The 21,050-nt window shown below is 41.0% G+C and overlaps 6 protein-coding genes across 6 annotated transcripts in view; 3 read left to right on the top strand and 3 right to left on the bottom strand.

Annotated features, from left to right (window-relative positions):
- Nucleotides 1–13,005, top strand: part of LOC135945377 (uncharacterized) — a 44,141-nt gene extending 31,136 nt beyond the window's left edge. The window contains exons 6-18 of the mRNA XM_065493011.1: nucleotides 651–764; nucleotides 6,703–6,959; nucleotides 7,027–7,476; nucleotides 8,323–8,508; nucleotides 8,565–8,651; nucleotides 8,706–8,747; nucleotides 8,808–9,012; nucleotides 10,049–10,197; nucleotides 10,255–10,528; nucleotides 11,440–11,701; nucleotides 11,764–11,875; nucleotides 11,939–12,073; nucleotides 12,587–13,005. Coding sequence (XP_065349083.1) covers nucleotides 651–764; nucleotides 6,703–6,959; nucleotides 7,027–7,476; nucleotides 8,323–8,508; nucleotides 8,565–8,651; nucleotides 8,706–8,747; nucleotides 8,808–9,012; nucleotides 10,049–10,197; nucleotides 10,255–10,528; nucleotides 11,440–11,701; nucleotides 11,764–11,875; nucleotides 11,939–12,073; nucleotides 12,587–12,730 — 2,417 coding nt within the window. The 3' untranslated portion in view covers nucleotides 12,731–13,005. The remainder of the gene's footprint in view (nucleotides 1–650; nucleotides 765–6,702; nucleotides 6,960–7,026; nucleotides 7,477–8,322; nucleotides 8,509–8,564; nucleotides 8,652–8,705; nucleotides 8,748–8,807; nucleotides 9,013–10,048; nucleotides 10,198–10,254; nucleotides 10,529–11,439; nucleotides 11,702–11,763; nucleotides 11,876–11,938; nucleotides 12,074–12,586) is intronic.
- A 955-nt stretch (nucleotides 13,006–13,960) lies between these two features.
- LOC135945691 (histone H4) lies at nucleotides 13,961–14,379 on the bottom strand. Its single transcript, XM_065493527.1, has one exon. The coding sequence runs from the start codon at nucleotides 14,341–14,343 to the stop codon at nucleotides 14,032–14,034; it is 312 nt and encodes a 103-aa protein (XP_065349599.1). The 5' UTR covers nucleotides 14,344–14,379; the 3' UTR covers nucleotides 13,961–14,031.
- Nucleotides 14,380–14,541: 162 nt separating this feature from the next.
- On the top strand, nucleotides 14,542–14,976 carry LOC135946661 (histone H3). Its single transcript, XM_065494965.1, has one exon. It carries the CDS (start codon nucleotides 14,555–14,557, stop codon nucleotides 14,963–14,965), a length of 411 nt encoding a protein of 136 aa, XP_065351037.1. The 5' UTR covers nucleotides 14,542–14,554; the 3' UTR covers nucleotides 14,966–14,976.
- A 1,302-nt stretch (nucleotides 14,977–16,278) lies between these two features.
- Nucleotides 16,279–16,766, bottom strand: LOC135946286 (histone H2B). Its single transcript, XM_065494442.1, has one exon. It carries the CDS (start codon nucleotides 16,746–16,748, stop codon nucleotides 16,374–16,376), a length of 375 nt encoding a protein of 124 aa, XP_065350514.1. The 5' UTR covers nucleotides 16,749–16,766; the 3' UTR covers nucleotides 16,279–16,373.
- Nucleotides 16,767–16,963: 197 nt separating this feature from the next.
- LOC135946910 (histone H2A) lies at nucleotides 16,964–18,532 on the top strand. Its single transcript, XM_065495387.1, has one exon. It carries the CDS (start codon nucleotides 16,986–16,988, stop codon nucleotides 17,358–17,360), a length of 375 nt encoding a protein of 124 aa, XP_065351459.1. The 5' UTR covers nucleotides 16,964–16,985; the 3' UTR covers nucleotides 17,361–18,532.
- On the bottom strand, nucleotides 18,037–18,786 carry LOC135945234 (E3 ubiquitin-protein ligase rnf146-like). The gene is made up of 2 exons (XM_065492794.1): nucleotides 18,642–18,786; nucleotides 18,037–18,479 (listed from the first exon to the last, which is right to left on the bottom strand). Exons 1-2 carry the CDS (start codon nucleotides 18,784–18,786, stop codon nucleotides 18,037–18,039), a joined length of 588 nt encoding a protein of 195 aa, XP_065348866.1.
- Nucleotides 18,787–21,050: the final 2,264 nt, after the last annotated feature.

Raw genomic sequence — 21,050 nt, forward strand, 5'->3', positions numbered from 1 at the left:
AGGTTCAATTAGACGAGGAAATTTTGTTTTTGCAATTTTTGTGTAGCATTGCTTGTAAATTTATTTGACAAAATTACAGGTTAAATTTTCTCGCAGCTAAATTTGAGAATTTTACTCTAGAGCAATTTGCTACTGTAATAGAAGCAGAATATGCAATTGCTCTTTGTGGGTTTTCCTCTTAAGGCTGAATTCTGTGATTATTCAACCGTAGTTGTACGGTTCTCGCAATGCCACAGATTCTAGAATAGTTTTGCTAATAATAGCAGGGGTACGCAACATTTTGTTTCTCTTACGGGCTAATCAAGAGTTTTCAGGCGTTTTTAAAATCAATTACTCCAGGAAAACCGTTAGAGTTTACAATTTCCCGCGTTTTGCGACATGTCTCACGCCTTCTATCTCAATTTTCTGAAGAGAAACGCCCCAATATGAATTCCCCGCGTTTTTCCTCACGTGCCACACCCTCCTTCAAGATTTTCCAGGTTACCACGTCCCCATTTCATAATTCCCGCGAAAAAGAGAAAATTCTTAAAAAAATCCAGTCATTTTTCAACAGAAAACTCATGGAAATCGATTTAAAGTGATTTTCAAGCATTTTTTCGAACGAGTCTCATCAACTAAAATATTGACAAATCATCTCATCTTTTCCGCAGGTCTAGCTGTGATTCTGGAGGAGTCGGAGGAGGAGGAGGAAGAAGACGAGGACTGTTTGAGCACGCTGAGCACCGCATCGGCGGAATCGGCGAGCCGACCGAGCACACCTCATGGTAATAATTGACCTTTGATCCGACCCCCTGTTGCAAAATACGGCCGCGCGACAAGCCCACCGGCCACCCAAGGAAACCTTGCAAAAAAGAAAAACACTAAAGCCAAGGCCGCGGAGTGCTCTTCTTACGCTATTACGCAAATTTGCGGTCTCACAAAAACGCCGTACTTATATGCGCGTCAAGTCGAGAACAATTGCTCAACCTCCAGACAAAAACGTATTTATTACGGGATCCACTAGTCAATTTTCTTTTGCAGCAGTTTTTTCGTCCAAAATTAATTTTAATCAGTTTTAACCTTGGCCTTCGATTTTTTTTTTAAATTAAACAAAAATCTGTGACATTTGGAGAACCACATGCACACTCACACAGTTCCGCGGTCCAGCGATTGCATATCAAAGACGGCTCTCGTCCTCTCGCGGTCTAAATTTCTGATTGAAAAGCTGTCTGCATGAGGAATTGCAGCTTGTTGATTGCGGAGAGCGAGCGTAATTATCTGGCAGTTTTGCATGAATTGGCACGCCGCTTTTCGGTCTTTCTCCGCGGCTGCAGACGAACAAGAAAAGTCATAGTCTCCGCTGTGCAAATGCTGTGCGCGCAGCGCACGGATGAGCTGCCAACAATGCAAAACAGTTTTGCGTCTAGATTTATTACACTGCCTTTCTGGAGCACGCTCTCGGCTCTCATTTTGCGCGCGCGCGCGCCTCTCTCTTTGCTTAATTAGTTCTCTGCATTTCTCGTGCTGCTTTTTTCGCAATAATGCAAATTGACTCGCATCCTATAATTATTATTGCTTTTTTAATTATTTATTGGGGAAATCATGAGCCAATTCAGGACGCTCAGCTGCTCCATCAGCAGAAATTTCACGAAAAAAATACGGTATTGTCCGTACAGTGTGCAGAAAAGAATCACAAATGATTTATCACATGATAACAATTCTTTCAATTCGCGTGGCAGTTAAGTTTGACTGTCTCGGCAACTCAAAATTTGAAGTTCGAGCAAAATAGTTACTATTTTAATAATTTAAATCTGACATTTTAGCGTTTTCTCGCTAAATCTGTGTATATCACTCACTGAAACCACATTTTCGTATTTTCAAATCGATTCCTGACGGTTCGAAATAATTTTTCTGTTCGATAAATGTTTTTGTTTTGGCGCGCAAAACGCATGAATCTCTTGGTCGCTACTGCGCATGCGTCACCCCTCTGACTTCACAGTTAGTTGCCAATGCCACGATTCATGCTTGGCAGTTGACGCTTGCGCAGTAGCGACCAAAAGGTTTATGCAATGCGCTTTTTTTGCACATTTGCTCTTTTTGCACGTCAAAAAACATTTTTCGATCGGAAAAATTATTTAGAATCTCAAGAATTCATTTCAACGTACAAAAATGTGGTTTCAATTGGTCTCTCAAAATATTTAAGTTGTTTTAAAAATATCATGCTTTAATTAGTCAAAATATTCTTAAATAAACAAAGTAAATTGAATAATTTCAACTTTAAATCGAAACCAAAATGGACTAATAATGCATCCATTTTTAGGAAAGTCTCACCAATGTCAATGCTTTTTTATTGTTTACATCGCAGTCATGCAGCAAATTACGGTAAAATGATCACTTAATGATTAGATTTTTACGACTGTATTCGAAAGAGCACAAGAAAACACGGTTCAACAGTTTAATTCCATCGGAAAACACGCAGATTGGTTAATTTCGCTTAGTTTGCGCGCTTGTTGGCAAGGAGTGGGGAGAGTTAGCCACTTGGTGCAGTTAGCGGGAGACATTTTTTTCTTTTTTTGTAAATTTGTCTCCATGCGACTTATTTTGAGGCCAAAATTTGGTGAGCTTGGGATTTATTTATTATTTTTCAAATGATATTTTTGTTTTGTTAGTTCAAAAGGGTCTGTGTTCACTACTAGATTTCTCAGAACATATTAAGACGAATTTTCTTATTTTCTGGCGATGCATATCTAAATTTCTGCATTTTTCCTGAAAAAATACTGATAAATAGTGGCGTAGCTACCAAAAATCTTAAAAAAATGTTCGGATATTGGACCAAACTGCAGGGGAATAAATCATGAATTTCCGATAAAATTAGTGTATAGTCATGACGATGATTACTCCGTCAATTAGGTCAGAAGCGATAAACATAAAAGCATAGCATCGACGATAATCTTTATCTGTAGTACGCATCGAGCAAAATATTTTCATTTCACTTGGAACTGCTCTTAGAGAGCAAGAGAGAAAAGTTTTGCACGTCCTCTCTCTCTTTCTCTCTCATTCATTGCGTTGCAGCAGAATACCATCTCGTGATACCTTATCTTATCAGGCGCAATTGATCGTTGAATTATGACACAGGTGGCAGCCCCGCCGTTCACCAATGATTTTCGTTTTCCCGGTATATCGCTTCGGCCGCGCGCGACTGTTGAATTTGTCGATGGGCGATAATTAAGTGGGCGCCGTCGCCGAGAGCGGTCGTGCTCGCCGAATTATGCTCTCAGCAGCCTTGGTGTTCAATGTGATGCGCCAGAAACTGTCGCAGCTTTTAGAAAATGGCACGGATAAAGATTTGGGTGAGTTTTACCGTTTCAATGCTGTAATGAAGAAACGGACTGATTTGTTATTTACTTTTTAATCGTCGTCGAACGAAAATATCACAGAGTCGTTTTGAAAAGTGAAAGCGTTTTTCATTAGTTCAATTATGGTTTTCGAATCAGCCCCACTTAATTGATAATTATATTTCAATTCGAGGAATCCGATTTGTTACACTCTGATTTTTTTTCTTTTCGGTAGTGCTTTTTTACTGTGCATTTTAAACGATTCAGACACATCAGCTCTATTAATACGGTTGAAAGCAATTTTACCCTGATTGTGCTGAAAAGGAGTAAATTGGTATGCTACAAACCACGCCAAAAACATACAGGTTTGTCTAAATTGAATTTGAGCGATTTTGACACTTACAACCCGCGAAATATGCATTTTTGCCATTTTACATGAGGTGGAAAAGGGGTTGAAACCCATATAAAATGATACGGCTATCTAGGGGAGGTCATGACGAGTCAAAAAGTGTTCGGGTTTCCGACCCTTAGAAACAAAGATTTGTTGAAAAACGTCTTTTTCTTACGGATAAATCATTAAAAAAACCTACAACTAAATCTCGGGTTCTAGGAGTCAAAAATAAAAAAAAAACTGAATACAATTTGGCTCGTCTCGACTTCCTATGATGAACTGAAATAGGTTAAGGGTGATAAATACTCAACGTCGTTGCGCTATGAGGTGCAAATATTAAAAAAAATGCTAAAATCATGTTTTGAGGGGTGTTAAATTGGGGTTGAAGGTTTGGCACCCTTATTATACTTTGGCTGTCTAGGGGAGACTGAGACAAGTCTAACGGTGTGAGATTTCTGAAAATCCGACCATTAGAAGCCGAGATTCAGGAATGCAAAATATTTTTATAACCCGAAAAACCACAATTTTGGTTGATTTGATTTTTTTTTAAATTGTTAATGCAAAATTCCGTTCCAAATTTGGACAATTCTCACCTATTTTTTTGCGCTCTGCGAAATGGCGATCTCAAAATTAGAAAATTTTGAACATTTTATTTTATTGACCGTGACCTACGATTTTGAGGCCATGAGCAAAATTATTCAGTTTGATTTGACGGGTTCAAATTCTACGACCAACCCGAACCGAGTTCAGACACTCGAATCGTAAAACCTATAAATTTTTATTCTTAGACGCCCGTAAAACCTAGAAAGGCTCACAAATAATTTTAGATTCAATTAAAATTTTATCTATTTCGTTTTTTTAGTTTGACACTAAAAACGTCTCTTCGTGTAAGCCATTTTTAATTATTTTGAATGACATGGATGAAAAAGGTGATTATTTCTGGTGAAAACCTCTGGATGGTCTTTGTGTCAATTACCAGCCCGTTTGTACAACCTGGAAAACAACTTTTTGAACTGAAAACGGATCAAAATTAAATATTCCACTAAAAATTAAACTGCGTCCTTATTTTTTGCATTTTTGATGGTTTCAAGTTGCTGTGCGTGATAGTGAAAGGACAAAAAGGCACGTATTTTAACGCATCAGAGATTCTAAAGCGCTCAACAAATTATCTGCTCCATGAAAGCAAACCGTGAAATTTTTAAAGGAAAAAAGGGGAAATCGTGATTTTGCTCCGGAATGTTTAAAAATATTTAAATCTAAAAAATTATTTAATTTTACTCGGTGGTTTTAATATTTCCAAATAATAATTTAAGTTTACCCAAATTTACGACATTAAGTTCAATTAAGCCCCTCCAGTGCTTTTTTGGAATAGAGGTGGGAGAGGAGGCGAAAAGTACGTTTCTTATACACAAAAGCGAATGATAATTACCCTTGCTCTCGTCGTGTCTATTATCCAGAGCTTGGCCCCAACTTCCTCTCTCGAAAAGTGCGTCACACTCAGTCAGTGCGTGCATTTGCAGTGCGGTCGACGCCGCCGCTTTTGCTAATAATCTTGGTGCCCTTTGATTCGACCGAGCTGCTCTTGGCCCAGGTGCTAATTTGCCTAGCTCGTCACTTTTGTTTTGTCCGCTGCGTGTGTGCGTGTGTGGCGGGAGTAGGGGACGCAAATTGTGTCCAGTTAGAATCGCAAGTACAACAAACAGGTGCTCGTGCACGGCAGTGTTGATGCAGCCGCGAGCGCGTCGCTCCTGGTGCGGAACGACCGAAGCAACGAACGCGCCGCTTCACCGGAACATACACACGCAGGCTTGAATTCACGCATTTTTTTTCATAAAAGTTTGAAAATATTTTTGATACTTCGCTTAATATTAACGATAGTCTCTGGAATTTCGGGTTTTTTAAATTTTCTCACCTAAAAAATTGGCTATTAGCCCTAGTATTGTCCGGGAAAATGTTTTAAAACACCTTAAATTAGCTAAATCTTAAAAAACCTCACTATGACAAGCCGTTAAAGCGCTACACGTAATTTTTTCCAGAAAAAAATGATATAGGAAATTATTTAAAAGTCCCAAACGTTGCAAATGTATAGAAATTGCACATCATTGAAATGGTCTCGATGAACTGATTCCAAAAATGTAAAATTTATTGAGATCGAAATCCGACCACAAACTTTTTATTTAATCCAATTTCCCGGAAAAGCTGTTTTAAAAATTAACCAGTAATAACAATTTAGAAACAGCCAAATTAAAGCTTGATTTGATGGAAACTATCTTAAGATGTATCGAAACTCTACGACAAGCCGTATATTATGTTCTTGCACACGATTTTCCCGGGATAATTTTCCGCTAGCAATTTTTGGAAAATCCCAAAACATTTGGAAAACTATGAAAATGACACATCATTTAATTTGTTTCGCTTAGCTGATTCCGAAAATATAAAAAAATATTTGAAATCGACAACGAAAGTTTTTTCTCCCCTTCAATTATTCGGAAAAGCTATTTTAAAAATTAACCTCCATAAAGATAACACTTTTAAATTGCAAAAATGAATCCTAAGATTCCTTGGTAAAAATCAAAACTCTAGTGCAGGCGATTTTCCCGGAAAAGCTTTTCCGTTGGAAAATTTTGGAAAATTCGCTAAAAGTATGAAAGTGACCCGCCATTCGATTCGTCTCGCTGAGAAGATTACAAAAATTTCTAATATGTTTGAATCTGTATACTTTTTGAAATATTATGAGACAGTTTGTAATTTCTCAAAATTTTGAGCCGTTTGTAATGTCACTGTAACAACCAAAATATTTTGTGCTTGGTTTTTTTATATTTTTAACAAGGTCTAGCTAAATTTCTGCCTAAAAATGTTAAAACATTTAATCTTTTCGGAGTTAATTATAAATTTTAATAAGCAAATTCACCCGATTTTTCTCTATTTTTGTCATTAATTCCCCTCTTTTAAGATGGTTAGAAGATAATGTAACTAAAAAATGATGTAATTTTTCAGAAGTGTCCAAACTGGACGCCTCTGAGGACAGGCCCGATGGGGAGCTGCCGAGGTCGAAAGCGATTCCGAAAATATTCATCGCGCCCCGAAAAGAAGAACCCGTCGCCGTCGCCGTCGCCGCCGCCCCAACCCCCGCTCCCGAGGAACCCGTGACCAAAAAAATTGTCGAAGAAGTAAAAGTGGCCGAGGCGAAAATAATTGCGGAGCCCCAGCTAGTCAAGAGCAGTGTCAGTGTTGCTGCGGCTCAGACAAATGAGGTATGCGCGCGCTTATCTTTATTAGCGTCAAAGCAAATACCTAAATTACACACCTACATAATTTCAGACTGAAGCGAAGGAAGAGGCGAAAAAGGAGCCGGAATTCCAGCTGCCCTCGGTGAAGAACCTGCGCAGCCACTTCGAAGCAGGCGGAAACAAGAGCAGCCAAATAAACAAGGAGCCGGCGTTCGTGCCGAGGAAATTCACAAGCAACCTTTTCAAAGCAAAGCCGCAGCCGCTCGAAAACAACAACGTCAGCAGTTTAAATAACAACATTGTTGTCACCGAGCCCGTTAAATTGGTGGAGAAGGAACCTGCTGTGGAGCTTCCTGTCGTCGAGGAGGTGCGAACGGCGTCAGCGTCGCTGGTCAAGCAGGTGTCCTTCAGCGAGGCCAACAACGCGGACGACGACGAGGATGAGGAGGAGTACGTCGAGCCCATCATGAAACAGTTTTCCGAGGATTACGACGAGGAGGAGATTCTCAAACCGAGACCAACCACCAGGTCCTGGGACCCTGTGAGTACTGTCAAATTCGTTTGTTTTTTTTTCTGTCTAATATTCACGTCTATTGAAGTAATTCTAAAATTTAAAAAAAACGATCTCTTGTTATAGAAAAGAATGCAAAGTTTGTTTTAGTGTAAGATGTACAGGAAATTTCGGAAAATCCCTCTGAAATAACAGTTAAAATTTTAAAAAATTGCTAATCGCAAGTATACTCGCTCCCTACTGTAAAATCACGATTTATTTCACAGTTTAGGGAACTTTTATTTGAAAAATCACACCGTTGGACAGATCAGGACGAGAGGGATCGAAATCAAGTGAACAATTATTTAATAGAATTAGACTTCAGCCGGCAAATAAGCAAAATGTTCTTTAACGTTTTGAACTAAAAAACAATTAAAAAATATGTTATTTAAGCAGTCTATAACTTTTAAATTAAAAACACTGTTTTCTTATTATTGGAATTTTATTATTTTTTAAAACGGAAAGTTCTTTGGCGAAATTAGTCATTTTAAAAATAAAGGGAATTTTGTACGGTGTTCAAGATCATTGAAAAGCTGATTTTAACGATGAATGGGTTAGTTGTTCAATGTGAAATTAGTAGAGAAACGTAAATTAGAAAAAATGATCAACTTATTTTCAATATTTTTTTTAAAACCCTCGTTCTCTCCTGTTTTTCTGTGTGAAATAAATTGTACGCAAGAGTGGAATCAGTGTTTGAATATTGTGAATAAAAGACATTCCATCTGTAAATGAGATTGACCTCTGCGTGCAAGCATCCATTTTTATGAATCAAAAAATTAACTCCGCCATGTTTTATTTGTTTAAATTATATATTTTCTAACGAAATAAAATTTTCAGGCTGTCGTGTTGAAAGAATTGTACACATTACCTGAGCCACTGAAGCAATCTGGCAGCGCCACTGCCAGTGTCACCATTGAAGGCTTTTTGGAAAAGTTGCCGTCCGGAATAAAAAAGTCGACTTACTGGAACGCGTGGAAAAGACTCTATTTCAGGGCCAAAGACGGAGTCCTCTACTGCTACCGGGTATCTTATTAATTATACCAATCAACCAGTTTTATTCTAAAATTATTTTTGCGCAGAATGACCAAACGGAAGAGGTGAAGCTCTCCCTGCAACTGATGGGCGGCAAGGTGGAAAGTCTAGAAACTAGTTCCAGTGAGGATGAAGTAAGGGATTAATCAGTTTTTCAAGGGTTGAAATAATCAATTTTTTATTTTAAGCAACATCCGATGGTGTCGAAAATGCTGGGAATCGATGACGGCGTAAGTACTAAATTTGAGATGATTTATTTAAAATTTAAAATATTCTGCTTTGTTGTGTAGAAAGGGCACTATGTGGTGGTCAGGTGCAAGAACAAACAGGAAAAGGAGCGTTGGCGACTGGCGCTCAACACCCATACCACCGAGAACTTCACCTCGACCTACGTGAATCCATGGCCCCTCACGAGAGATCCCGCCCTCCTTAAAAGCACCATCATCATAGACTTGGGCAGCAGTTCCACTAGAGCAGGAATTCTGTGCAGTCAGGGTAGGAAGGAGAAAATTAAATATTGCTCTTTGGTATTCTCCCTACTTAAAACATTTTTAGCCAAAATATTTTTCACTAATCCGTACCCTGCCCGATTAAAAAAAGAAAATCGGTAAAATTGAGAATTTTGGTGCGAAACCCAAGCAAATGACGCGTTTAATCGCGGGGAGGCGTATTTTTAAAACAGAATTCGAATCAGGCCCATAGGGGAATTAAAAAATTTAAACTAAACACTTCAAAAGAGCCCAGATTTTGGGATTTTCGACGGCGATGGGAGCGGGCGGGGGCGACTAAATGGCCTAAAAGACGCAGAATTTTACAGAGAGTCTAATAAACATTGGTTTTTTACTGTACGACCTGTAGGAACCGAGTTATTAATTTTTAAAATATTAATAACGGGATTTGTGACATTTCAAACTTTTGTTTCCGGGGCCCAGGCGGAGCCCTATGGGCGTCCTTCCGTGTATAGTTTTCCAAAATCGGATCATATTTAGATTTTTTAATTAAAAATTTATTTCAGCTGAATTTTCGGAAAGGTCGGAATTTTCTAAAATGGTTTTAATTTTATTTAAATTCGGTTATTCGTCCAACCATCGGACAGGTGTTTGATTAGACATTTTCCTGGAATATCCTAACGACCTTCTTCAGGGTAACTCGACCTTAGATTCACTGACCGATTTTAAATGCTTTTTTCAGTACTTTCGAGGGGTCGTGGTCGACGATCTGACAAGTGGTCGAATTTTAATAATACAAATCACAAAACCATTTAAATTTTTCTGTGTGCGAAAATTCTGAAAACTGGATTCCAGACCGGTGGCGGTCTTTTGCGTGCGAATAAGTCGGTACAACTATTAAAGTTTACGAATTTTCGATTTCCTTTGTTACCCTTCCTGCGAAAGTTAAAAATTATCTCCTGGGATTTTGATCGGATCGGCTCGTATTTAGAATTAAAATGATCCCAAATAAATCGGAATTATGCATTGAAAACATGTCAAATCATGGTCGGTTATTTTAATATAAATTAAAAAATTTGCAGCAACCCTTCCTCAAATATTCTTCCCAACAATAATGGCTGTGGACAAAATCACAAAGAAGCGGACGTTTGGTTTGGACGCCCTGAAACCGGAGGTGCGATCGACTAGTAGCTTACACTTTCCAGTAAAGCCTTCAGCGAAAATCACCAAGGTAATAGTTAATAAATAAATAATTCTACCTACAATAATTCTCTTGCTATTTGGACAGTACTCGGTGGACGTAAACGCCATTCCAGGCCTTTTCGAAAAGGTGTTTGACGACCTGAACGTGGACCAGAGGATGTACGACATCATTCTCAGCGTGCCCCGCAGCTTCAACACCAAAACGCAGACTGAAATCGTCAACATCCTGTTCGACAAGTTCGACGTCAACGCCGTCAACATGACCCACCAGTCCGTGCTCGCCCTCTACTCGTACAACGCCACCAGTGGCGTCGTCGTCGACATCGGAGAGCGCATGGACATCGTTCCCATCAACGAAGGTACACACTGCACCCTGGTTTTTTATAAATAGAATTTACTGAATATTTTAAACCCTTATTTGATGTTGAAATTCATCCCTTGTCATTTCCTTCCCCTTTAAAATCAGTTTTCTTGATAAATTTTTAATAATGTTATGGACCGCTAAGTAATTTAGTCCAAAGGAAGAAACTTGTTGGATATTTCAACCCCTATTTATTATTTGTTTATTCCTACTGTCATAGTTACAAAATTTAAATACATAAAATTAAGACATGGTAAGAATGGGCAAACAAATGCTAGCAGAAAACTGCAAAAACGCTTGAAAACATAAGTTATCTCACGCCGCACTGAGCCGCACGATTTTCGATTTAATCCCTTAAAAATCACTTCTTTTATTTTGTTTGTTAAACAATAGAAATTCTGTCATAAGGGTGGTTGTAAGGGGTAGAATAAAAAAATTTAGGGAGGTAGAAATGGTGCATAAATTAAATAAGAAGCTGATTTAGGTACATAAAATGCTTTTGGGGGTGGATTCGGGAGGTTTTAAAGGGGTAAAAATGGCAACTGATGGTATTAAACCCACTAGATTCAGTTTAAAAATAAGAAAAAACTTGATAACAATTAACAAACACAAGAATTATTATATTAGGGGTTGTTTTAAGAGGTAAAATTAATTTAGGGAATGGTATTATTTGTTAAATACGTATCCTTACTTAGTTCAAAAATTACTATATTGCTCTAGATGAAGATTTGATATTAATTTTCTTTTTTTAAACTCTCATTGGAGAAACTTCACCCCTTAACTTGTAAAAAAGTGCTCAAAAGAATAAATTTGAATTTATTTAGCTGTCTAAACAGCTAAAAAATTATGATTTCTCCTAAATTGAAAAAAAATCCCAAATTCCGTGTTAACCCTAATTAAAATTGTCAGGTTACATCGTTGAAAACGGAGTTTCGCGGATTCCGTACGGCGGCTCGCAGATCGTGGACCACTTGCGGCACTTTTTGCACCAAAAGCAGTATTCGCTGGTGACGGAGGTGGAGTCGTTCCTCATCAGATACGTGCTCGAGAATCTCTGCTTCAGCGCGCAGCACTACAACACGGAAATGCAGAAATTCAGGGAGGACGCGACCGCTGTCGAACAGTCAGTCAGCATCAAGCAGTTCTTCGATGACACAAATGTCCACTGGGAGTGAGTCACCTCTCGTTCAAATTTTAAAATCACAAAAAAACACTTATAAATTTGTTTCAAAGGAGCATCACCCTTGACTCGGGTCGATTCCAGTCAACAGAAGGGCTTTTCAACCCTGACGCCTGGGGTCTGGACAATCTCGGCGTCCACAAACTCGTTCACAAAGCAATCAGGGTAAGTTTGAATTGACGCCCCCTTGCTTGACGATTATTAAAATAATATTTATTTTCAACGCAGGAATGCAGCATGGATGTGAGGAAAGAGATGACGCGAAGCATCTACCTGTCAGGTGGAGTGACCATGCTGCCTGGATTTGCGGAACGACTTCACGCGGAAGTCGACAAAGTCACGCCGAAATCGCTTCAACCCAAGGTATAAAAGATTATTTCTTACGTGGGAAAAATGGCTAAAAATACTTTGAGACGTATACTTAAACAGTTTTATTTTTTAATTTGGCTGAAAACTTGGATTAAATATAATTAAAATGCACTTAAAAGTCGAAAAATTAGATTGCATGAGATTTATTGCTCACAATCAGAATCGAAATTGCAAGAATTTTGTTTTTGTGGACAGTTGTTAGTCTCATTGTCACAAAAGAGTGAAGATTTCCCCTCCCTAGCCGTCGTTGGGCATTGGAAGGGGAGCAAGGGGCGAAAGAACACGCTCTCATCTCCGCTCTACTCGCAATGACAGAGGCAAACAACGCATAATCATTTTATCTCCTCTTTTCTCCAGCTGGAAAAATAAATTAGCGCGGACGCAAGTTGAACTAATTTTAAGGGATTCGGTCTAAAACACGCGTGCGCAGATGGAATTTTCGCATTTTTATTTAATTTAATTGCTTTTTTGTGTCACAGTTACTGATATTTTACTCAATTTTGTTAGGTTCACGCATCTCCATACCGCTACCACGCGTCCTACATCGGTGCCTGCGTTCTTGCTAACTCGCCGGAAGTGGACCGGCTGAAAATCTCCAAGTGCGAATGGCAGTCTAGTGGCACAAAGTCGCTGAGCAAGTGGAATTTGTGAGCATTTAAACATCGTGTTTGAAGAAATCGCCTCTTGTGCTCTCCTATTCGTGTAAATATTGATTGATTGAATCAGATGTTTAGCTATTTTGTCGATTGCATTTAGAAGAAGTAAGAAAAATGATATTAATGCCTGAGTTACTTATTTTGTAAATATAATGCTACAGTTACTTGGTGTGTATTTATGACAGCATCCATCACAGTGAAATATATGTAATCTTTTTTGTCATAATGTTACTTATTTTTGGATAATAAATATACATTGATTATTGATAAGAGGGATTCAATCCGTCCAGCACCTTGGAAAATGAAAGTTAAAAATTCTTTGATCATTTTTGCGCGGGAATCCGAGAAATCAGCATTATTTAAGTGGAATTATACAGGGCGACAATTGAAAATTTTTTGAATTGTTGGATGCCATAAACAATTATTGATCGATAAACAATTTGCAATAGTAAACGAGGAACTTCCTACAGTTAAAAATTCAAATTTTGCCAATTTTCTCCAAAATTTACAGTGCTTGTACATATTTTCTTGGCCTATTCCGATTCGTCTCGTCGAGATCTGTCCAACGGTGTATGCCACTTATTGGGGAAACTCTTGGTTTTGAAATAAAATCGGATATCAAGTAAGGGTAAGGAGACAGCCAATCCCATTTGACAAGCAGAGTAACTTTCCAGCTAATTTTCTCAAAAAAAAAAAACAAAAAAAATGCAGTGCTTCTTAGGTCGATTTAGGCTTTAACTGAATCCTAAGGTATGAGTTTATGCATTGGCAACAAGCATTTTCCAGGCTTTTGCAGTATCATTCCTCTTTAAACGTGAAAAATCGTATTGTTAACTTATTTTTATGCTAATAATGACGTCAAATCGAAAATGAATAAGCGAAAAAGGTAGAATATTACCTAATACCTAGCAATATGCAACAACTACTAAGTTCTTTGCCGCAGTGCGCGCCGGCACCAGCTGGGAGCATCTATGCAACACGCTATCCATGATGACGTCACAATTAACTCCCCACTCCTTTCACTATAGCGTGACGCTATTAGCGTCTCAATCTAACCCAGAACCCAGCGGCTCAATAATGCTGAACTGATCTCCTTAAACGACTTTACACCCCTCAACCAAAATTAAATTCTTTATTAATTCAATACACCAAATGAGACGATTTTATTTATTTACGATTTGTACACACAATACATTCATACCTATATGCTGCGTATTGATTGCTTAGTAACCAAACGAGAAGAATTTGGGTGGCCCTGAAAAGGGCCGATTTGTGCCAAGCTGGGGTGAAGGTAGCTTAGCCGCCGAAGCCGTAGAGGGTGCGGCCCTGGCGCTTGAGGGCGTAGACGACGTCCATGGCGGTGACGGTCTTCCTCTTGGCGTGCTCGGTGTAGGTGACGGCGTCGCGGATCACGTTCTCGAGGAACACCTTCAACACACCGCGGGTCTCCTCGTAGATGAGGCCGGAGATGCGCTTGACTCCGCCGCGACGGGCCAGACGGCGGATGGCCGGCTTCGTGATGCCCTGGATGTTGTCGCGCAGCACCTTGCGATGACGCTTGGCGCCTCCCTTGCCGAGTCCCTTGCCTCCCTTTCCGCGTCCGGTCATGATGCTTCTGTTTCTGCTGACGAAGTCGACGAAACTGATGAACTCACGCAGGGGAACGGCGCTTATATAGTCGGCGAGCGGGGCCGGGAGATGCAAAAGGCCGGCAGCCAATCAGCGTCGAGAGGCGGGGCTTGGTGCTTCGGATTTCGTATAAAGCCAGCGCTCTGATATCGAGACTCACATTCTTTGTCACGCACATCGAAGACCAACAATGGCCCGCACGAAGCAGACCGCCCGCAAGTCGACCGGAGGCAAGGCGCCCCGCAAACAGCTGGCCACCAAGGCCGCGAGGAAGAGCGCGCCGGCGACCGGTGGCGTGAAGAAGCCCCATCGCTACAGACCCGGCACAGTGGCGCTTCGTGAGATCCGTCGCTACCAGAAGAGCACTGAGCTGCTGATCCGCAAGCTGCCCTTCCAGCGCCTGGTGCGTGAAATCGCGCAGGACTTCAAGACCGACCTGCGCTTCCAGTCGTCGGCCGTGATGGCCCTGCAGGAGGCCAGCGAGGCCTACCTGGTCGGTCTGTTCGAGGACACGAACCTGTGCGCCATCCACGCCAAGCGCGTCACCATCATGCCCAAGGACATCCAGCTGGCCCGCCGCATCCGCGGAGAGCGTGCTTAAGCCGAAGAGCTTCGCGCCACAAATCGGCCCTTTTCAGGGCCACCCAAATTATTCTCGTTACAGTACAAAGCAATACTACCTTGGTCCTCGATAAATAACTAAAATGACCTGGTCGCTTTCATTTGATCACGCTGCGAATACTATTCTTTCACGGCGGCATAAATTATCGCAAGCTTATCTCCCTTTAACGTAATTAGCTTCGCAGCTGATTAGATTAATCTACGCAGTATTCTTTCGACGCTGATATTTCGCTCCAGAATTATTAGGAACGTTGACAAACTTCCTGTAGCTCTAGGAATGTCCGACATTTTGACTACGCATTATTGGATATTTCGTCATTCCTGGCTAACTGAAATTACTATGAATTTTAATGACATGTGGCAAGTACTTATGTTTTGCTCAACCAGCATTGTTGATGAAACCATTTTCAGAATAAAATTCAATTATTTTAGACCGTCAGTCAGTCCTATTACACGATAAGACGTATTTTGTTCCGCAGTAAGTCTGTAAGTTAAGAATTTTATGAATTTTGCTCAATCACGACCGTTGGAAAGCGCTTTGCGTCTTGCGACCGACGGTTGAGCGGGAAACAGATGATCGTCTGATCGAGAGCATCACGTCAGCAGCGCCACAGCCGCGCAACGGAGCTCGAAGGACCTGCCATGTAGCGACGATCCATCTGAGCGAGCTGTTTGCGCGGCTACCGAGTGGTCAACACGTCAACAGCCGAGCATGGCGAACGAGGGGACAAGAAAAACCAACTTTTTGCTTCATCTTGTTGGAAGAAAACTCGTCATTATTTATGAGTGTTAAGGTTTGCATAGACTTAAAAATTCAGGAAATAATATAATATACATCGATCTTTGTAACTCGCTGTGTACCATTAATTTATATGAAATACATATCGTAGGAAAATAAAAAAAAAATGAAAAAGAGCAGCGTCGAAGTCGAATAGCTCCCTAAAAACTCAATTTATTGGATAGTTCATTGCTTTGAAACCATATATTCATCGTAACGTAAATCTCGGGCTCTGTCAATGAGCGGGCTGTTTGCGGCAGACGAGGAGCTGAGCTAACTGCCGAGAACAGCCTACCACCTCAAACGTGGTGAACGCAGAAACAAAAGATCTTTGCTCTATTTATTTCATCGAAGATTCGCTGCGGGTGATAGCATTGTCTAACCTTGTTGATTTCCAAGTTTGCAATTTATTGAACATGCATAATATATATTAAATTCTTCCGTCGTTTAAGTATTAAGAAATAGTGATATTTTAGTAAAAGAAGGCAACAACACTAAGAAGCTTAGTGCATCACTACGAATTATTAGGTTCGTTGCTTTGGAACTTTTCAGATTTATTTGGGTGGCCCTGAAAAGGGCCGATTTGGAAGCCTTGTGTCGATCTTAGGCCTTACTTGGAGCTGGTGTACTTGGTTACGGCCTTGGTGCCCTCAGACACGGCGTGCTTGGCCAGCTCTCCGGGCAGCAGCAGACGCACGGCGGTCTGGATTTCCCGGGACGTGATGGTGGAGCGCTTGTTGTAGTGCGCCAGGCGGCTGGCTTCGGCGGCGATGCGCTCGAAGATGTCGTTCACGAACGAGTTCATGATCGACATGGCCTTGCTGGACACGCCGGTGTCGGGGTGCACCTGCTTAAGCACCTTGTAGATGTAGATGGCGTACGACTCCTTCCTGCGCTTCCTCTTTCCCTTCTTGTCCGACTTGCTGATGTTCTTCTGGGCCTTGCCAGACTTCTTGGCGGCCTTTCCCGAAGTTTTGGGTGGCATGGTGATGCACGTCGTAGGTCAGCGGGCTGAGAAACGAATGAGCTTACGCTGTTAAGGCCTGCGTATTTATGTGAGAAAAGCAGAGTGCGCAGCGAGCCAATAGCAGCGTCGCTTGCCCTCTGATTGGCGCATGCGTTTCGGCTCGCGCTCCCCCTGCCTCAGTATAAATAGAAAGCTCAGCCGTTTTGGCCGCATTCGTCTGATATCGCCGCACGTCACCGAAAACCGAAACTCATCATGTCTGGACGCGGAAAGGGAGGAAAGGTGAAGGGAAAGGCAAAGACCCGCTCGAGCCGTGCGGGACTCCAGTTCCCCGTGGGCCGCATCCACCGTCTGCTCCGCAAGGGCAACTACGCCGAGCGCGTGGGTGCCGGCGCCCCCGTCTACCTGGCCGCCGTCATGGAATATCTGGCCGCTGAGGTGCTCGAGTTGGCCGGCAACGCCGCCCGCGACAACAAGAAGACACGCATCATCCCCCGACACTTGCAATTGGCCATCCGCAACGACGAGGAGCTGAACAAACTGCTGTCCGGCGTGACCATCGCCCAGGGAGGTGTCCTGCCCAACATCCAGGCCGTCCTCCTGCCCAAGAAGACCGACAAGAAGGCCTAAGCTCACACCGTGCAGGTTCACGGCGAAACCGGCCCTTTTCAGGGCCACCCAAATAATTCTCGTTAATTTACAAAGCAATACGAGACGTCTCAAACACTAATTTAATTTACCTCTATTATCAGTGAGACTCTTGTTTAAACTTTAACTGTCCTGCTTAAACATAACATAAACGGAATAGTTCTTTAAAGATCAGTTTATTGGATGGATGGTTCATTGCTTTGAAACCTACTTTAACATACATCGTAAATCTCGCGCTCTGAAAATGAGTGAGCTGTTAGCTGTTTGCGGCGGATGAGCGAGCAACAACCGAGACCGGTGTAACCCCTCTAACGCAGTGAAGACTGAAGAGAGAAGCAATATATTTGCTTCAATTATTTAATCGGTAGTTCGTCATGACAGAATTAATGATGGCATTGATTTAATTAGGTTATTTCTTTGCAATTTATTTTATTACTAATTCTCAACTTCCTTTCTAATTAAGTAATATTGGAATTATAATGGAGGCAAACGAACATAAAAAAGCGGCGAAATTACTTAAAAATTTTAAAAATTATTTCATTGCTTTGAAACTTTATTCAGATGTATTTGTTGGCCCTGAAAAGGGCCGATTTTAAAGCCTTGTGTTGATTTTGAGGCTTTCTTGGAGCTTTGGTGTACTTGGTCACGACGTGCTTGGCTATTCGGGCGAGAGTTTGAGCCCGGCCACCCCCACAGCTTCAAAGGTGCCGTTGCGAGCAATGGAAAGTGCGCCAACCTTGCGATGTTGCTTAATTAAAAGCGACCGAAAATCCAAGGTCGCCTCTTCGCCCGCGATGGTGAGACTGAGCTTGCAGATTCCTGCACTCAACGCCCGCCGAATCGCCTGCTCCTGGCGCCAAGAGAAACGCCACCAGCCGGATGTGGTTTTGAAGATCCAGCTGTACTGGGTCGCCGGCTCAGGCACAGGACAGCTGAGGAAATCTTCCGGCGTGGCCCAGAAATCCAGCGGCAGGAACGCCCGGCACATTGCGCAGCGTTTTATTTTGCCCCAACTGCAGTCGAAGCAAAATAAATGCCCGCAACATGGCAAGCGCATCGGCATGTCCAGGGCCAGCAGACAGATGGGACATCGAGTGTCGTCTGCGGAAACAAAATCAGAGAAATCTATTAGAAAAGGTCGCAAAAATAATTTGTAAAATAAATAAAGAGGCTAATAGTTCAATTCTGGAGGCAAATGAACTTAAATTTATATAATTGTCGTCAATGTAACTTTCAACATTTATTTTATTAACAAAAACTTACTCTCGACGTCCCCTTCCTCGTCCTCCAGGCTGACGATGTCCTGGTCGACGTCCGTCAGCGTGCGTGCCATGTTGAAGGTGGTGGCGCAGACGTGATCGTCGCTCCGCGTCCGAAGAGCCCAAGGTTCTTGCAAGAAGATTGCCATTTCTGCTGAGTAGAGCGAAGGAGAGAGCAAAGTTCGATGTGATAGCAGGTTTATGAAATTCCCTTTACAACCCCCGAGTTTATATACCCGAGAATCCACCCCCTCTTCGAGAACACTTTGTTCGCGCGGAGTGCGCAGCGAGCCAATGAAAGCGTCGCCTGCTGTCTGCATGCGTCTCGGCTCGCGCTCCTTTGCCTCAGTATATAAGGGAAGCTCAGTAGTTTTCGCCGCATTCGTAAAAAAATTTCCTGTCCTGTTCCTGTTTTTCCCTTTTTTTTCTTAAATTTAATTCAAATATACAAAATGATCTTCTAGATCAATATTTATACCTGTTTTTTGTTTGCTTCTAATTATTTGAAACTTCCATTTGACAGATTTTTCAAAGTGTTTAAATTGTGCCTGTTGATATAGTATATAATTTTTAATTAATCTAATTCCCCTTTATGAACAAAACGGAAAAAAAGTATGCATCCCGTCCAGAATTTAGTATCCAACAAAAAGTGCCTGAAAAAGTATTTCAAAAGTGCTTAAAATGAAAAAGAATCGCAGAAACCCCTAAGAAATGTTATTTTTGATACAGTTGATTGTTTCCGTTAAATGCTTGTTTTTCGAACACCACTGACTATATAATTAAAGATTTTTGCATTTTAAATAAAGCTTTAGAGCAAAATTGTAAACGTCGTGGATAATTTTTAGGCTTTTTTGGAAAAATGTTTATAGTTACATGAAAGGAAGTAAACATTTTGTAAGGTAGCATCAAAATGAAAAGTAATGCTGTCTATAAATGAGGTATATTTGATACAAAATAGACCAAGAATGGGATTGTTTTGAAACAAAATTCTTGTCTTGTCCTGTTCCTCAAAAATATATTCCTGTCCTGCCGGAATTCTTGTTTCCTGTTTCAATTTCTTGTCTCGGAATTTGGGGTGACAGGCAAGCATTCACGGGGTTGCAGACCAGCGTACGCCACGGCGGCAGGCCAGCAGTGATCGACACAGTTTAAGTTTGTTAAATTGACGATGACCTGGTTTTAACTAGTGTTAAGCTAGTCAGCGACAGTATGCTAGTCGAGAGCTTAAAATCGTGACGAGTTTAAAGCTTGTTAAAAAGCGGTCATCGTCAATTTGACAAAGATTTTTCCTTGTCAAATTGACCCATTTTAAATACAGTGCAATCGTCATCATTTTTCATGATTCGTGAAGATTTCATGTTTTTGGAAATAAATTGAGTACAGAAGAAAAAGGTCGACCGTCTAAGCTTCCCAAGGACCCCATATTTTAATTTATTCTATTTTATCTTACTTTTTGCAAGGAAAAATCAGAGTTGTGTTTTTTTTTAAATTTGGAGAGGCATGTTTATAAAATTTAAAACTCGGCTTTTAATTAATGCATGCAGAGAAAGGAGAGATATCTCAGCAGATATTGGAACATTCACGTTTATTCGTTTTGTTTATCACTTACCAATAATTCTTGGCTAAATTTAACTGATTGAAGCCTGCTCTTTTGGCTGCGATCATGCGTAATTGAGGCAACTCACATATCGGCCAAAACACAATAAAAATGTTGAATATAATTAAACCCAGGCTTCATCCTCGTTGTCAACAAAGAGAAATTCGTCGTTTTTATTCCTCGACCAGTTCCGTTGTCATCACATACGTCCATATCATGAGTTACAATTAAAATCAAATACAACAATGCAATAATGTCACATCTAAAATCACACATAAAAAAACAATAAAAATGTTCATTAGTGACTTAAGTAAAGGCTTGTCCTAAGTTCCTCGTCTTCGACACTACACTCTCTAGAATGCCAACGTCAGCTTGAATTTTATCTCTCGTGATGCGCAACACCTGATAATGAACGTCATGCTTTTCACTACCTTCGTCGTTCTTCCAGCGCACAGCGCAAGGGGAAACGCAATATTTTACCTCCGCTGCGTATATCTATTGTTATTTTCACGCACAACGAACGCTACCCCTCCGAAAATACCTACGCGCAAACAATGATTTCCAACAAAATTCTCTCAAATTGGAAGGAAAATGGTGTGTGGTCCATTTTCTTGGCGATGTGGGTGGGCGAAAGAGGGGGAGAAAAAAGCAGGCGATGGAATTTTGTCCGTTTTCAGAACTATATATCCCAGTGGATTCACGCGTAGTTGGTAGTAAACCACATAAATTCAATTTTTAAAAATTGATTTATTCTTTTCAAATCGATGAATTTTCCCTTATACGACAGCGCTCACGAAGGGAATGCCCAAACGACCT

The sequence above is a fragment of the Cloeon dipterum genome, chromosome X (assembly GCF_949628265.1).
Source record: "Cloeon dipterum chromosome X, ieCloDipt1.1, whole genome shotgun sequence".
Lineage (NCBI taxonomy): Eukaryota > Metazoa > Arthropoda > Insecta > Ephemeroptera > Baetidae > Cloeon > Cloeon dipterum.

Excerpts from the sequence above, each read along its gene's own strand:
- LOC135945691 (XM_065493527.1), bottom strand. The coding sequence starts at position 14,343 with ATGACCGGACGCGGAAAGGGAGGCAAGGGACTCGGCAAGGGAGGCGCC.
- LOC135946661 (XM_065494965.1), top strand. The coding sequence starts at position 14,555 with ATGGCCCGCACGAAGCAGACCGCCCGCAAGTCGACCGGAGGCAAGGCG.
- LOC135946286 (XM_065494442.1), bottom strand. The coding sequence starts at position 16,748 with ATGCCACCCAAAACTTCGGGAAAGGCCGCCAAGAAGTCTGGCAAGGCC.
- LOC135946910 (XM_065495387.1), top strand. The coding sequence starts at position 16,986 with ATGTCTGGACGCGGAAAGGGAGGAAAGGTGAAGGGAAAGGCAAAGACC.
- LOC135945234 (XM_065492794.1), bottom strand. The coding sequence starts at position 18,786 with ATGGCAATCTTCTTGCAAGAACCTTGGGCTCTTCGGACGCGGAGCGAC. Across the intron at positions 18,480-18,641 it reads CGAGGAAGGGGACGTCGAGA|ACGACACTCGATGTCCCATC; the intron begins GTAAGTTTTTGT and ends TTGTTTCCGCAG.